The sequence below is a fragment of the Psittacula echo genome (genome assembly GCF_963264785.1).
Source record: "Psittacula echo genome assembly, chromosome: 3".
Taxonomy (NCBI): domain Eukaryota; kingdom Metazoa; phylum Chordata; class Aves; order Psittaciformes; family Psittacidae; genus Psittacula; species Psittacula echo.
Window position 1 is genome coordinate 33,078,577 of NC_137736.1, and position 17,813 is coordinate 33,096,389.

The 17,813-nt window shown below is 43.2% G+C and overlaps 1 protein-coding gene across 1 annotated transcript in view; it reads left to right on the top strand.

Annotated features, from left to right (window-relative positions):
* Positions 1-9,032: 9,032 nt before the first annotated feature.
* Positions 9,033-17,813, top strand: part of LOC308218268 (adapter SH3BGRL-like) — a gene marked incomplete at its 5' end in the record, with an annotated part of 32,685 nt that continues 23,904 nt past the window's right edge. Inside the window, one exon of the mRNA XM_080612067.1 lies at positions 9,033-9,077. Coding sequence (XP_080468193.1) covers positions 9,033-9,077 — 45 coding nt within the window. The remainder of the gene's footprint in view (positions 9,078-17,813) is intronic.

Below are 17,813 nucleotides of genomic sequence, written 5' to 3' on the forward strand. Positions count from 1 at the left end.
CTGTGTATTTGACAAAAAGCCCAAGATCTATACTAAGACTCCAATGTTCAAGTATTTCACAGATAAATCCATTAAAGATTTTATATCTGTGTGTGCAGTTATTTTCCTGCACTAGATCAACAGGAGGTCAAGGTTCCCTCCTTTCATTCTTTGAAGCTATTTTCATTCCAAGCAGCCATCATGCTCACTTTTCATTAATAAGGGTAACTATACAGGCAGTGTCTTCTAGGGCAAACAGCACTAAAACTCTGGGAATAATTTAGTAAAGCAAGTTTACGTTAACACATTACTGTAGTGTCAATGGAAATAAGTTTTCTCTCTGTAAATCATGCAGGTCACTGTAGGCATGATCTGGGAACTGATTCCCAAGAGGGGGAACATAGAGATGTGTCATGGTTTAAACCCAGCCAGTAACTAGGAAAAAAAATAACTGTTACAGCTGAAACCAGGACAGATGTGACAGAAAAACCCTCAACATAGTAATGCAAGATCTCAAAAACCAAGGTGATCCAACAGCACATGGTGAAATTTCACTGCAGCTAGGATTTTTAAACAGCTTTCTAGAATTCTCAAGTCAGCTTTGAACTACGTTTTTAAACCACAGATGCTTATTAGTATAGAACAGTTACGGAGCTGTGTACACTTTTTCGATAGACCAATTGAAAAGGATCTTTATGGGCTAGCATTCTAAGTATATTACTGCCATTTGCCCTTCTTTATGGCCAGCATTCTGAGTGAATTACTCTCATTTCCCTCTCCTGAAATATAATTAGGAGTTGAAAATGGTCAAGACTGTAAATCTGAGTGTTCCCCCTTTTCAGGCATATATTCAATTTCACTATGGCTCTCAAGTCATTTCAGGCAGCATTTTGCTAGAGGTTTATTATAATAATTTATAGATCACATAATATTTTACGGATAAAATAGGCAAGGTACTAACCTAAAAAACACCAGAGGAAAAGGACAGATCTTTTCAAGCACTTCTGTTGAATCTAATAGGTGTTTTGTGCACAAACTGTTACAGGAGCAGGCCCCAACCAGAACACCCCATCGCAGATGGGAAGCAACATCGAATCAGTGGTAGGAAAAGTAAAGGATGCTGCTTAGGGCACTACCATGCCATGGCCTTTCTGCTCCCACAGTGTATGCCAGAATAGTGGAAAGCTATGGCAAGTGTTATCTGGAAAGACAGTGGCTTCAGCAGGGGAATGGGCTATTCACTGCAGCAGCAGAACCTACTGCTCTCTCCCTCCTTCCCTGAGGGCAGCAGCTGCCCCAGCTCTCCACAGCTTCAGCCCAGCTCTGTTCCTCCCTTTCCCACAGCAGTGCTTGGACTCAGGTCCATTCCTGGCAAGCCTGTGCGTGATGTGCGAGGCAGCAAGTCAGGGGAAAGAATGAAGGGGGTGACGTATACAGTTCTCTGAGTCCTTTGCTATTATTCCTGAAATACCTGATACATTCCACTGTTTCAGGATACAAATCAGATGGTCTTTGTTCTGATGGTCCTACTGGTGGAGGGGAGAAAGCAGGAGGAGGGAAAGAAGGCAAGCTGGTAGGACCTCGCTCATACAGAACCATGTAGGGAGAAGAGACTATCAAATTCAATGCAATAGCCTGGTCAGTGCTCTAATTTTTTTTTATGTATGTTTCAACTGGATTAAGAAGGACCGTTGCCCTGTTGGGCAATCCCAGGTACAGCTCCATCCCTGGCAGTGTTCAAGGCCAGTTTGGACAGGGCCTTGGGTGACATGGTCTAGTGTGAGGTGTCCCTGCCCACAGCAGGGGATTGGAACTAGATGATCTTAAGGTCCTTTGCAACCCAAACCATTCTATGATTCTATGATTGTGAAGGTTCAAGTAAACAGAGAAGAAACTGTAGCAGCCAGTTGAGGTCAAACACATTCAAGACCTGCAGTGAACACATTGAGTGCTGTGAAAAAACTCACCAGAAGTAAAAACCAAAGCAAATGGAAAGTACGCAGGATCACACCCACATGTTCTCTGTAATACGATTCCACTGCAGAAAGACTATGACATAGAATCATAGAACAGTTTAGACCTTAAGATCATCCAGTTCCAATCCCCCTGCCATAGACAAGGACACCTTCCACTAGACCAGGTTGCTCCAAGCCCCATCCAACCTGGCTTTGAACACTGCCAGGGCTGGAGCATTCATAACATATTGTGCAACCTGTTCTAGTGCCTCACCGCCCTCACAGCAAAGAATATCAGAACAACCATTACATTACTATTTCATTTTTTTTCCAGAATGGAACACAATGATGTAAAAGAAATGGGAAAATACCTTCCTGCAAAAGCTGACAAAAATACTCTAAAAACTATACATGTGTGAAAATGTAAGTTCTAATCATGTTCCTGGGAAACTGATCACTTCAAATAGCCATGAACAAGCAAAAAATACTGCTTACAATATCCAGCACAGGTAGTAGCTAATAACGATTCTTCTGCTAAATTGATTTGAAAAAATGTGGCTATTCTTTCTGGTCTGCTAGTTTCATGCCAATATGACTTCTTGATAGCAGCATGTAACTTAGATGAAGAAGAGGTAATCAGTTGTTCTCTCTCTTTTTTTTTGGTTGATTTGTATCTTACAGATTTGGCAGATCTAGATGAGATTTTGAAGCTCAGCAGGAAAAGAGTCATTTTTTGACATGTCATGCTGGGATTTAAGAAAGTATGGGTGTAGATATGAAAATATGCAGACATGAAAAAGATTCTTCACTGTTAACATTTACGTAAAAGTAATATTTTTGTGTAATATGGTCATGCCACTGAAACACAGACTTAATTTTACAACATATGCCATGACTACGCTGGCCAAAACATAGAGCCTTTTTTGTCAGAACTGACACTTTGATGCAGACGTATAATTTTTGAGCAACTTCCCTCAGGAAGGGCTTTTTCAGACTGATCATGTGATGCATGGTCAAAACCAGAAATTCCAGGAAATGTGTGAGAGTTTCCAACTCCTCAAATTAGGTTTGTAAAGGTGCTCTCACATCTCCGGTGATTATCCTCTCTTGTATCGTAAGTATTGTGGGATAACACAATGGGGAACCTCTATCTCTCTTCCCTCCCCTTCCTAGTGTTTGAAACATAATTTGTTACTTTTCTTCACTGAAAAACTGTTACCCCTGTCTACCTAGTTACGGAAAAAAAAATGCCAAGGAAAGGGAACAGATCTACTTCTCAAGAGTCTCATTTTCTACTACCAGAAAACAAAGTACCTTTTTCACCATCTTGAAGGAAGATACAGTGTCCTTTCTTCTTCTTTGCCTTTTCTTTTTTTTCCTTTTCCTCTGTTTTCTTCTCTTCCCTTCCTGGTATTTCTAAATGTTTGCTGCTTCTGGGTTTTCCAGACCACATCACTGGCAAAGCCTTCAGAATAGTCAGTGTGAGAATTTTCACTTCTGTATTCACACTGCTGTATTCTCTACTGTGTTGCTTACATTCGTTACCTCTGTTACAGCTGCTGCTTCTAATACTTCTGGGCTTTGGGGAATCTATAGTATCCCTGCTTTTGTGCCAGGTTCTGACTTATTATCTTCTGTCACTAGAATATGGAAGAAACAATCATCTGGGTTCACCACTGTGTAATAGTAGAAGACTTAAAAGTGGACCTCCATAACCTATCAGATATCAGAAGGTTACTGAGTTGTTTGCAGTTAACATAAAAATACTAAACAGGGTTCACCTATATTAAATGATGCTAAGAAACACTGAATTACCCTTAAAAAAATCCAGACATTATTCTTTAACCCATAAAATAATTGTGTGGTCTGTAGGAAGTGGGTAAGTTTGTTTCTAGGATGAACTGCAATATGAAATATACTAGTTTGTGTCTCAGAATTTCCCATGACACTGGCATGCATTTTCTAAAGATTTACTACTGTTTAAATGGAAATAGATACCTTTGTTTGTTTCCTGTAATGCACACATTTTCCCCAGGATTAATGTAATTTAAAAGAAGTTTAGTGGTATTTATGCTGAATACCTACAAAATGCTTTCCTAGATTAAAAAATAATTGTTCAAGTCTCTAAAACATGGACATTTTTAGCCGTGTTTTTATGATATTTTTAGCCTTTCAGTCATGTCATAAAAATACCAGTCATACTTTTCAATAATTAGATCACAAATCAAATAACAAAATTAGCATAAAACAAATAACATAAAATAAAATAAAATGAAATCAAATAAAATCAAATCAAACCAAATCTTAGCTGCTGTATTACCATTACACGTAGAGGATATAGCAGCACCTAAAGCTGCACAACAGAGCATATGACTTTGAGACTGAAACAAAGGTTTTCTTAAACTTTTGGGAAGTATTTTATTTTACTTATTCTCAAATCAGATTGTGAAAAAAAAAAGGCTTGCGCATAAAAGTTCATAATGTAGTCAAAATGTCTCTGCACAATTTCAGAAGAAACATTAGGGAGGATTTCAGAGTGTTTTTTTTAAATGAAAACAATTTCTTCATAGCCTAAATGTACTTAACACATTTGCTTTTGAAAATGCAGCAAGACACTTATCTCCATGTCTACACACCCGTACAGCTTGGAAAAACATCACCTCTAATGCACTGTTGTTGTCAGAAATGTGGTTCTCTGACGAGATGATGATCTCATTTTGTTTGATTGAGTCTGAAGTAACGTTGTTGCTTCTTCTGGAATTGTGTTTCCTCAAAAGCCCCGTTTTCAAACAAAATGAACTCTCCTAAGTGTTTGGCTTTTAGAATCATATATTTAGCATAAAATACAGAATGCTGACTAATTTTCTACGTCTTTGTTAATACCTGTCACACCTCAATTTTTTTTCTCTACTGAGGCAACTGGAGAGTAGAAGAACAGATTAGTTCATACTCCTGGCAGCATGGTTTAAACACTGTGGTTCTGGCAAAAATTACTTCATGGGATATGATTCAACCTGCTTAATTTTCTTAATATCACGTGAAGACTATTCAGACCACTACTCAGACCAGAGTTTTATAGATGCATAATTCTACCCACTACTGGGATAAGGTGTCTATTTGGGAGGCTGGAGTGGTGTGTAAAAAGGGGCATAGCAATTACCTAAAAGAAATCTGAGGGAGATTAAAATGATATTTTAGTTCTGATGAATTTTAACAAGTAGCCTTTACTAAAAAATGAGAAGGTATTTTTAGAGCATACTAAATCCTTTGTTGGCGTTTTTGCTTTGTGGTGGCATTTGATTTTTAATTAATTTTTTAAAGGGGAGAGGGGAATCACATAATTCCCAAAGAAGATTAAAAAGTGTAATTTAGGATCGCACAAAATGTTCTAAGTTGAATCAAAATGGTTTCATTACTCTTCATTCCCTTACATGAATAACATTTCCCTGTGGAAGACTAAGGAATGCCCAGGGTCCTGCTAAATTTGAGCCAGTGCAATAATCCCTTAAGAGATGAGAACTCATATTTAAAGATGAGGATTAGGCAAAGGCCATCTTGGTGCATAGATTTGTATTTCTGTTTAAATTTGATTTGGCACTGTCAACACTTTCTGGCCAAATTGTCTTTAAATCAAATTAGCTTAAATTAAACTTAGAACTACTGCTTTGTTTTGATGAGAAGCATGGGCTGAATCTCACTATCCAGCTCGAAGAGCAGATGTTGAGAAGAAAATGGAAATGGAGAAGACAGAAAAACAAAATGTGAAGGACAAGAAACAAGAAAAATTAAATGAGGGATTACTAGAGAAATTAAGGGGGGGGGGAAAAGCAGTAGTTGAAGGGGAACTTAAACGGACAAACAGTAGGAGAACGCATGTTGGCGGAAGAGATGCAGACAAAAATAATTCAGGCCAAATCTATCTGTCAGAGATGAAAAGGTAATGTCAAGCATCCAGAAACTGCAGAACTGTCATGGGTAAGAATTAATTGTAGCCTGTGTACAAAACCTAAGTAAGTAAATCCAGGTGGGAGAACACAGTCTGACTTCCCAGAGGAGCATGGTGCAGCAGTCTGCTTCGCCTCACAGCTGAACCCTGAGCTCCAGGGGAACCAAAACAGGGGCCAGAGCCCAGCTGCTCAGGCAGGAAGGGTGAGGGTGTATCCTGGGCCTCCAGACCTACCGCTGGGCTCCTCCAAGGGCCACACGCAGCTCCCTGGTGTGCTCCACACAACTACCAGCAATCCCACAACCTTCACAGTGCAGGGCTCCCATGGTGTCGGTGGGGTCCCACCACCACCCCACTCTCCCTAACCACCTCAGAGGCTTCAAAGTCAGCACCCTACCCTGACAGCCAACTCAGCACCTCAACACCCACCCCTAGGCTCTGACAGCCACTTCGAGTTCCTGGCGCTTAGTCCCACACCCTGCCACCCAGCCTGACAACGTCCTGTTCTGCTCTCTCTGCCCAGAGCGAGAGAGCAGCCCTTTGCTACTGCGCACCCCAAGGCGGGACATCCCGCCTTCCCCTCTCATGAAACCTCCGTCTTTCTACACCCTGCCCTAGCCCCTCGGGCGTTGCCCGCGCCGCCGCCATTACCGGCCTCCTCGGCGGGCAGCAGCGTCGCTGTTGCCATGGGGACAGGCGGCGGCCGCGCGGCACCCCGGGAGCTGTAGTCCCAGCCGGTGCGGCAACCTTGGCCCCTTTCCTCCCCCCGAGCCCTGCAGTGGTGTCTGCAAAAGTGGTTTTTATGTACCTCTTATTTATGTATCCCACCTTATCTATGTACCCCACCGGGATGTTAATGGGGATTTGACATTTCAGTGTGCAGGCAGTGGGTCCCTCTGTGCTATGGTGGCTGTTGGAGGCACCTCATGTTGTATAGCATGTTGTATTGTGTGAACGTGTGTGATGTGGTGCAGCGTGGTGAATGTCCTGAGAGTGTGCACGCTAAACACAACAGGCTCCAACTCACCCTGTGGGGTTTACACAGAACGTTTCTACCATGAAAAGAGGGAAAAATCCCATAGGAATGGGATGAAAGAGAAGTTGTGGATGTGCCATCCCTGGCAGTGTTCAAGGCCAGGTTGGATGGGACCTTGAGTGACCTGGTCTAGTGGAAGGTGTCCCTGCCCATGGCAGGGGGTTGGAACTGGATGATCTTCAAGGGGCCCTTCCAAACCAAAACATTCTATGATTCTGTGAACGCAGCTGGAGCAATGGGAATCGTACCCTGAAGTCCCAACCTGCCAAGCCCTGAGTGGGCAGAGGCTTTGGCTATATCCCGTTTTTCCCCTATGTAGTTCAGAGTCAGTGTCAGGGGTGAAATCAAATGGGAGAGAATGTTAATTAACACTTTGTCTCAGTCCTGACAGTGGACATTTGATCATGTAAGTATTTCCTGCTTTGAGTATTAATTATTAGCATTGTTACACTTGCAAAGCTTATCAGTATGTTTTGAAGCCAATGACCACTGCCTCTATTGTTTGGTTGATATATTCCAAGTGGTCAGTCACTTCTATTGAATTTGCTTACATTCAGAATCTTCTGAAAAACAAGTATGTGTAATAACTTCTGGCAATAATTTATGGGTTTGCTCTAAGGGGGTTTTGTATATTTGTTTTACAGGCAAATACTCTGAAAATACCTGATTCTATTAGGCTTTTCTTTTTGCTGGACCTCCTATTGCTTCTCAAAAGAAGAAAGAAAAGACAGATGGTGAGCCACAGTCAGCAGTGCAACCATCTACTGTTATTTTCAGTTTTCGTGGAGTTTTTCAGGATTCCTGTTCCATACATGGAATACTCCCATTTCCAGCTTCACATAATGGTTTACTTTCAAGAACATATTTCCTACTGAGCATTTGATCCTACCTAATCCTGGAAAGAAAGTATTCTATTCCATTTTAAGTTTTTATCCAGACTGGACACTGCTATATTCAGTTTTAACATTTGAAATGTGTGTAAGCACTTTCTAAAACCTAGGCCAGTTTCACCTCTGACATAAGGTCAGCTTTACTGAGCTTGGTGACATGTTGCTGACCTAGAGCAGAGACAAACTTGGCCCTCAAAACCTGAAAGTAATCTGTTACCATTTAACATTCTTTAAAAACCTCTCATGCTCAGAGATCTCCTTAAGCAAACACATGCAGGGAGTCACTGAACTTTGATCGTCTCTGGGGTAGAAGGCAACGACTAAGTGCAAAAAGAGCATCCTGGATCACACAGTAGAATGGTATATTTTTCACCCAGGACCTCGTCTTACCACCTTATGCCCTGGCAATTTTCACTGGTGATGAAAAGAAGGAGAAAATGCAGCAATAGGTTCTGGATACACAGAAGCAGCCAAATCACCCACCTCAGTATTATGAAGTGTACTAACTTGTATTTATTTCAGAGAAGGCCCTGAGCCCTGCAGTGTGGATGATGATCTGAATTCTTTAAAGCTGAGAGCATTTGTAACTGAGGCTTATTTCAATATGATCTCTGCTATAATTACTTCTGCATCTATGCTCCCCTTGCTCCCCCCTTTCTCCTTCCCCTTTTAATATGTAAAATTTGCAGCTACAACTGTGAAGCCTCCTTGCTGTGGTGAGGGAGAGGGCACAAGCCATTTCATGCAGGAGGTAGCTGTGACAGTGCCCATGCAACATTAAACTTTAAACCCAGCAGCTTTGTGATTGCCCTCAGCATTAAGTTGCCTGCTCCCTGTCCCTTCTCCCTTCTCACTTGTCCCTTCCCCCTCTCCCAAATATTTCTCGAGTCCTGTCTCATTGGTGCTCTACTTTGCTTGCCTTTTTTGGACTGCCATCCTGTCAATCTAATGCAATAAGGCCAGGGGCAGGTGCAAACCCCTTGCTATGGCTCCTCTTACTAACCAATCCTCTATCGGTCCCTCATCCCAAAATACCTAAGAGCCAATAGGGTGGGAAAACCCAGGATCTGAGGGAGAGGCCAAAGCTGCTGGATTGCTGGGGGGGCATCCATTTAGGGCTCAGGTTAGTCCAGGAGCTGCTGAACGAACACTTGGATTCCTCTTGGGGCTGTGGTGACTTGCGGATAGCGGGTGTGCTCTGCTGATCCATTTCCCTCACTGTCAACATGGTGATCAAAGTCTTTGTAGCCACGTCTTCGGGGTCTACAGCGGTAGGTGTCTCATTTTTAACATACTCCTCTTTCTGCTGTGATCAGGTTGGTAAATTAGCCTAGAATATCCCAGGACAGCCTGAGTTTGCCTGTGAGAAAATAACACTGGATTTCTTCTAGTACACACTGGCCACCTTATTCTTGAAAGCTACTCAAGATGTAGAGAATTCCTGTTAATGCAGGACTGCTTGCATGCGAGGTTTTTCTAGAGTTATAACGTTTGCATATAAATTATTGAATAGTTTTACTTCTGTTTGAAAAAGTATATGCAATATATATTCACTGAAGAAGGGAAAAGTGGGTATTTTATTTGCACAAAAGCTAAGGTAGATTGTTTGCAGTAGAAATTAATGTATTTCTTTTTAAAAGAGACTTTAGGACACTGCTCCTCCAAAAGGGGAACTCTGTCTAAGACAGAACTTGGAGGCAAAGTAAGCTGAATGAAGATATGTAGAAAAAAATTGTTCCTCCCTTTCCCTAGGTTGGTTGGTTGTTGGGGTTTTCTGGTGTGTATGTATTTTGGGTTTTTTCCCCTTGTGGGTTGTTTGTGCGTGTGTCTTGAAATGCTATACTGATGATTTTTAGTATTGAGATATACTGCTGTAGCTGTCAGCATAGTGTATCAACTAAAGGGAAGGGCATGTGAATAGTAGGGAGGTTGGAAGTCCGTGGGAGGTGGGAACCAGGAAAGGACTGTTTCCTTTTATATCCAGTTCCCAGATGAGCTCAGATTGCAGCTTTCCTTTGGCAGTCACTCACTCCCAGTGACATGGCTAAACAAACAGGCTGGTGCTTGCTCATAGCTGTAACTACATCTCTGTCTGACACCAGCTCTATATCTTTAAGAAGCTTCCAGAGTAAAACAGCTCCAAAACCCACACCCTGTTCATGGGGCCGTCACCTCTAGAAAATGAACTGGGGGTCATTCACTACAATTCAAATTGGAATTGCTGAGGAATTTTGAAGTTCTCTCATCAGCTTATCTCATCAGCCTATCGCTAAGCCTTATGCTCTAAATTTATTACTGACATTTTAGCATTCCTCTTTTAATACGAAACCTCAGATGCAAGGGCAAAAAAGAAGAGGGGGTTGGACTCTGCAGGTTTGGTAATTCGCAATGTAGCAGTTAATGCTCAAGTAGCTTTATAGATTGCCCTACACTGTGCATTGGCAGTTTTTTTGCTCCTCTTTAGCCTTCTGTTTTGGTCTCCTTTGGTTGACCAAGGAAGAGTTGGTAAGGATACTCCTTTACCACTCATCCATCTTCTGGGGAAAATTGTGACCATGACTGAAATCACATTACTGACATTCCATTGTCAGTGTGTTGAGGCCATCGTTGTCTTGTGTGCCTCAGGCATGAACTGTTGCCACTTTGGCCATAGGACTGGGGCTGTAGTCAACAAGGCAGTTGTATGAATGCTTTGATTCAACAATGATGTTCAGAGATCACTTATGCAATTAAAACTAAGCATATCATATATTTAGCACTAGCTGAACCAAGATCTTTCCCCTGCTATACACATTCCTTGTAAATTCTCCCAGTTAGTAGCTTTAACTAAATCCTTTCCTCTTGGACTGCAGTGAAGGGCTGGCGGGCTATGCTCCACCGAACACTGAGTAACATGCAAGATTTATCCAGCCATTTTGAGCTGTTAAGCAATGCTACTGTGGGGTACTACTCCTAAGAAAGATAGCTAATGCCAGTGAACTATAATAGATTTTAAGCTTATTAATGCCAGTCTCCCCTGTAAGTTAGCAGCCCACAAAAGCTGTTAGTGATATCCCAGACATATATTGGAAGGAAGGGTATGGCATCTTTGCATGGCAGTATGTTTCTGTATTTCCTCCTTTCTGGTGTGTTGGGTGTATGTGTAGGTGTAGCAATCTCAGAAGACAGAATGTGTTCAGATTACTGATACATAATTCCAATGCCAAGTAAAAACAATGTTCAGCTGGAGTAGTTTTACAGATTTGCTGATTAAAATTGAAGGTATCCTTTCAATGCACCTTTAATGAGTTTGGTATATATGAAATAAAACTCATTCATGCAAGGAGCCAGCATGAACCTCAATATATCACTAAAATCCTATTAAAAACAAATTTTGTATCAGCCTTGTACAGCTTTTCGTAAGAAGAATTAATTTAATCCCTAATGAGCTTAAACTGGAAGACTAAATTGTCCTAGTAGCACTGGTGCTCTCTTCAATGTGGCTGATCTCCATCAAATGGGTGTTGTTCATTTTGAATTTCAAACTAAGATGGGCTCAGCCTCTGCTGATTTGCACCAGAGGATATTTGGTAAAGAATGAAAACCATCTCTATTCTATGTACCACACAATCACACTACTAATTGCAACTGGTTATCATGCTAATAAGTACTTTTAAAAAGTGAATGCAGTGGAATACACAGTAAGGTCCTGGTGCTCTGAATCAGGTGCTTGAATGATATAATTCACTGTGGCTCTAGAGCAGATCTGAAGTCTGTATTATTCCCATCACTGATTCATATATTAATTTTAACTAACTTTATTATCTTTCTGCTCCAAACTTGGCTGATATTGAACTATTTATTAAGGCAAGCAGAAGTGCAGACATATATAGTGCTAAAAAGTACTAAATTCTTGGCTTGAAGCAAACAGTAAAAAAATAAATCTCGCTACAGAGGTGTTCAGAAATGGGTCATATCCTGCAAGGTTCTAAGGTACCATGAATCACAGGAGAAAGCAGGAGTTGTGTCTTATACAGAGGAAGTCTCCCAAAGTCTTGCTTACTGCTGCTTATGGTTAGGGCACCTCTAAAATCCTTTTATTCCCAGTGGTTTTGGTGACATTGTACAAACTTCAAATCTGTAGGTCTCAGGACTGAGAAAAATGCAGACTATTTGAACTATGTCCTCTACAACACAGCATAGGTTTGTCATCCATGGCTGCGAATCTAGCCATAGAGAAAGAGCTTGAATTTCAAATAGATTTCAAGTCACATCAGAGGTCAGTAATTATCAGGAGTAGGTTGTCCACACACTAGTAGAACCAGAATCTGCAGCAATTCTGCCTACTGACATTAATGTTCGTCTTGCTCTAAGTTGTTGACTATGTACCACTTGCTTCTGCCACAGGCAGCTGGTCAACGTGAACGCTCAGGGTCATAAGGATATAGATGATAATATTTAATTACTCATCAGATGAAACTAACATTATCTGTAGTTTTTACACTCCAGCTAGATGATATTTATTCAGAACTATTTTAAGGGACTAGCAGCTAGGGATGGTGGAACTCAGGCTTTGCTGAAAGGGAAAATTACATTATAAAGGAATATCTTGCTCACTACCACTTTACAGGGATTCTGTGCCCAAGTAGTGTGAGTTCTTGCCATGCCATCAGACACAAGTGAGGGCACAAACAAGCTCCTCTAATCTCATATCTTCCACGAAAACCTTTGCATGTCCCCTGTGTTGTTACGCCCTGGAAGACTTCTCTCTCTCAGTACTGTTTGCTGGAGAGATTCTTTTGGTTGCTCAGCTACTTGGTGCCAGCCACAGCAGAGTCTTGCTTTATGGTTTCATACTTAGAATGTGTCCCAAGTCTTTTGCTCTGCCTAAACCTTAATTATTGTAAATGTTAAGGCATATTACATTTTCGTCATAGTTTGTTGTTGTTATCCTAAACATCTTGCCCTTTCCTTATGCAGGCATAGTTGCTTGTAACTTTTTATTTTTCCTCAGCATTAATTTTTCACACAACCCTCTCCTAACTTTTGCTTTCAGTCCTGGTGCCTCCACAATACCAGTCTGAGCCTCCTTTGTATTATGAGCCTCAAGCTGAAGAAATATTGTTTATCCAGGTTTAATTCTAAAAGTTATAGCTACAGTCATCTATAGCTCAGTTTCCATTATCTCCTCAGAGGCACTATCTGTCCCGGGCACTAGCTATTCCAGGAGCCATATCTACTGTGTCCAAAGACACAAGCTGACGCTGAAATTGCAGCTGACAGCATTTGAGCACACTGGCTTTCAGAGCATGTGATGAAACTCTTAGTACTGGCTCATGCAGATTTTATTAACCATTTATGCAAACATTATCCTGCCACTTCCTGCAATGAAGTGTCTCTCAAGCAATCCTTTCTGCTCCCTGAATGTGTTCTGCAAGTAACTGTGCAGCTCAATAGCCATTAAGAAAATTACCTCTGTTTACAAAGTGAAAGTAAGAATATAAATAAGCACCTTTGAGATCTGTCAACTGCATGGCTTTTGAATGCTTTGGATGAGTGTTTCCATACAAAGTGATGCACTTTTTTAAGCTCACCATAAACCGTTGTTGCTGCCATAAAAATGTACAGCATTTTATGTTATTTTTTATAATGAAGCATAAATGTATAGATACTTCCTTATTTAAGCAAATAAAAAGAGTTTAATCCTTAATAATGAAAATTCATACTTCCAATGTAATATGCTATCATTCTACTTCAGCTTTCAGGTTTATTAGATTATAAAAATACACAGTCCAGGAATTATTTTCATTGTCTGTCTCAAACTGATTTACACTAGCTTGGTGTCGCTTTAAATTCAGTTGTTCATATGTCTGACTTGTGAAGGTACGGTTTCAAATCAAATGATGGCTCGTACGTAAAACTTACCTTGATACATCATTCTAGCTACTGTTTATATAGGACACTGTCTTGCTGCATGGAGCAGCATAACTGGGAGGAGAAGAGAGTCATGTCTGGAGTGTAATTGTGCTAGATAGTAATTTAGTTGTCTGTGACTGAAGAGCAGCTTGAGAGAATTTGGACAGCTCAGTGCAAACAGTGCTTGCTTCAAATACTGCAGTACTTATAGGGCTAAAGTTTGGCCTTGCAGCTCCTAGATGAGATAGATAATCATAGAATAGTTAAGGTTGAAAAGGACCTTAAGAATATCCAGTTCGAACCCCCCTGCCATAGGTAGGAACACCATACACTAAACCATGTTACCCAAGACTCCATCCAGCCTAGCCTTGAACACCGACAGGGATGGAGCATTCCCAACTTCCTTGTGCAACATGTTCCAGTGCTTCACCACCCTCACAGTAAAGAACTTCTTCCTTATATTTAATTTAAGCTTCCCCTGTTTAAGTTTGAACCCATCACCCCTTGTTCTATCACTACAGTCCCTCATGAAGAGTCCCTCCCCAGCATCCTTGTAGGCCCCCTTCAGATACTGGAAGGCTGCTATGAGGTCTCCACGCAGCCTTCTCTTCTCCAGGCTGAACAGCCCCAGCTTTCTCAGCCTGTCTTCATACAGGAGGTGCTCCACTCCCCTGATCATCCTCATGGCCCTCCTCTGGACTTGTTTCAACAGTTCCATGTCCTTTTTATGTTGAGGACACCAGAACTGCACACAATACTCCAAGTGAGGTCTCACGAGAGCAGAGTAGAGGGGCAGGATCAGCTCCTTCGACCTGCTGGTCACGCTCCTCTTGATGCAGCGCAGCATACCGTTGGCTTTCTGGGCTGCGAGCGCACACTGCTGGCTCATGTTCATTTTTTCATCGACCAACACCCCCAAGTCCTTCTCCGCAGGGCCACTCTGGATCTCTTCTCTGCCCAACCTGTAGCTGTGCCTGGGATTGCCCTGACCCAGGTGTAGGACCTTGCACTCGTCATGGTTCAACTTCATACGGTTGGCATCAGCCCACCTCACAAGCATGTTGAGGTCCCTCTGGATGGCATCCCTTCCCTCCGGCGTATCAACCAAACCACACAGCTTGGTGTCGTCAGCAAACTTGCTGAGAGCGCACCCAATCCCACTGTCCATGTCACCGACAAAGATGTTGAACAAGATCGGTCCCAGCACCGATCCCTGAGGGACACCACTCGTTACCGGTCTCCAGCTGGACATCGAGCCATTGACCACAACTGTTTGCGTGCGGCCATCCAGCCAGTTCTTTATCCACCGAGTGGTCCACCCATCAAATTGATGTCTCTCCAATTTAGAGACAGCGATGTTGTGCAGGACAGTGTCGAACGCTTTGCACAAGTCCAGGTAGATGACGTCAACTGCTTTTCCACATCCATCAGTTCTGTGGCCCCATCACAGGCCACCAAATTGGTTCAGACAGGATTTCCCCTTAGTAAAGCCATGCTGGCTGTCACCAAATATCTCGTTGTTTTTCACGTGCCTTAACATGCTTTCCAGGAGAATCTGCTCCAAGATTTTGCCAGGCACAGAGGTGAGACTGACTGGTCTGTAATTCCCTGAGTCTTCCATATTCCCCTTCTTGAAAATGGGGGTTATATTTTCCTTTTTCCAGTCGTTGGGAACTTCACCTGACTGCCATGATTTTTCAAATGATGGACAGTGGCTTAGCAACTTCATTTGCCAGCTCCTTCAGGACTCATGGATGGATTTCATCAGGTCCCATGGACTTGGGAACATTCAGGTTCTTAAGATGATCTCGAACCTGATCCTCTCCTACAGTGGGCCTAAGGTCTTCATTCTCACAGTCCCTGCATCTGCCTTCCAAGACTTGGGCTGTGTGGTCAGAGCATTTGTCTGTGAACACCAAGGCAAAGGAGTCATTGAGAACCTCAGCCTCCTCCAAATCCCGGGTAACCAGTTCTCCCGTTAACTTCTGGAGAGGGCTCACATTGTCTCTAGTCTCTCTTTTGTTTGCTACATATCTACAGAAGCCCTTGCTGTTATCTTTCACATCCCTTGCCAGATTCAATTCTAACTGGGCCTTAGAATCTTTCAGCCTACTGACAGTGTCCCATAGCTCAGTCACCTGCTGCAGGAGGACCTCCACCAGGGCACACCGAGTGCAGCCTTTTCCATTGTGCACCCTTGACTCAAGACACGAGTGGAGGCACTTTCTACACTCCGAGGTCTGCACTGCAGCCTCCCCTCTCATTGGTTCTGTCTGGGTGTCTGGTGTGTTTCCAACAGGTGATTAAGCTCACTTTCTACCAGAACTGGGCAGAGGCAGTAGCATTTTCTACTACTGCATGTGAAAAACATGGGTGTATTGCCTAAAAGAACAATTGGCTCAGACAGACACAGAAGTTTCCTCATTTCAGATAGCAACACAGCTGGGGCTGTCTTCTGCATCCTACACCAACATCTCCAATAAACTCGGTGACTTTCCCTTTCCCCCCCAATAGACCACTCAAGAAATAAGCCTGTGGGAGAGAGACAGCAGTCATTCTGCATTTCAGGGATTCTAACAAATGTGCTGGGGGGATTTGTTGCCAATCTCTAAATCTCTGCCCTCTATACAGTACTCTTATGTGATACTTAGCTGAGAGTTTTAAAACTGTTCTACACATCTTTGCTTGTCCTGAGTGTTGCAGGGAAAAGCTGCTCAGTCCACACGGTTTAAACCGAATTGGGATCAAAACACTTTATTGAGCTATCAGGAACATGGAATTAGGCAGCAGTCAGCGAAGCATTGCATTCAAGTAGTAATACAAGAGGTAAACCCCCAAACTAGACACATGAATGTTAACAAACACAAGCAAATATCTAAACATCCTGTGTAACAAACGTAGAAGAGATTTCTTCAATTCTTCTTCTTTCCAAGAAGATCTCATCATAAGCAGCACAGTAGCAAATGTCATTTGGCATATTGATAAGGAATGGTGAGGAAATCCTGTATGCTGTCTACATTTCTGCCAAGTTCATGCTGAAGGAACCAAAACCCCTTTCCTTTCACCTCTGCAACCGCCACTGTCAAATGACTGTATGTGGTATAAAAGCCTTTATTGACACATCTGAACACAGAGATTAATTTACAGGGACACCCTGCAGCGCTGCCCAGTGTGCAGCTGCCATGGGCAGTGACATCCCCCTGGGCCTCCTGGCACAGGCACTGCCTCAGGGCCCGCACCCCAAAGGCCTTTCTCTAAGGGATGCTGGGCAAAAGGGCAGCAGCAGGGCTGCAGCAGACAGGGCTGCAGGGGCCCTGTCACCCCCGTGTCATAGTGCCAGCACCCAGCAACGCAGCATCACAATGCTCTGGGGCAGTATAAGGCAGTGTCCTTCCGTGTCCCACTGCCAGAGTGCTCAGCTTTGCCACCAGGACAGAGCTGGCAGCCTGAAGGCATCCAAGAGGAAGTCCTTGAGGCACTGGTGGAATTACTTGGAGGGGCAGAGGGGGGAAGACTGCCCGAAGCTGCAGGAGGTTCTCTGCTGCACTTCCAGCTCCTGGAGGGGCCATGCTCACAGCTCATCTGAGGATGGAAATCCTGCTTCAGTCTTTGGGGAGCTCGCTGCCCTCATCTTCTGGGGAGTTAGTGGCAGTAGCCATAAGAAATAGGATCCACAGATGGCCCAGTGCCCTCCCCCAGTGCTTTGGAGCTCCCACTGCCAGGCACAGGAAGGATTCAACCCCAGGGTGGATCAGGCCAGCAGCATTTTGCTGTTCTTGGGAGCCCCTCAGATGGCTCCAGGTGGAGGCAGAAAAGGCAGAGCCAGTGTCCCCTTAGAGGCATAACCAGCCCGTGGACCAGGAGCTGGTCTTGCTCACATGCTCAGGGAGTAGCCGATCGCCAGTGTTGGGGTCAGGAAGGAATTTTTCCCCGGGGCAGATTGGCACCGGTCCCCGGGGTTTTTTTGCCTTCCTCTGAGCAATGAGCATGACCACTTGTCAAGGCTCCTCTGGTTCTGGTGCTCTGGGTTATCGCCTGGTGCTCATGCACCACGAAGGTGGCCCCTCGTGTCCTGCAGCTGGGGGGGGAAAGGCTTTTTTGCCCCCAGGATG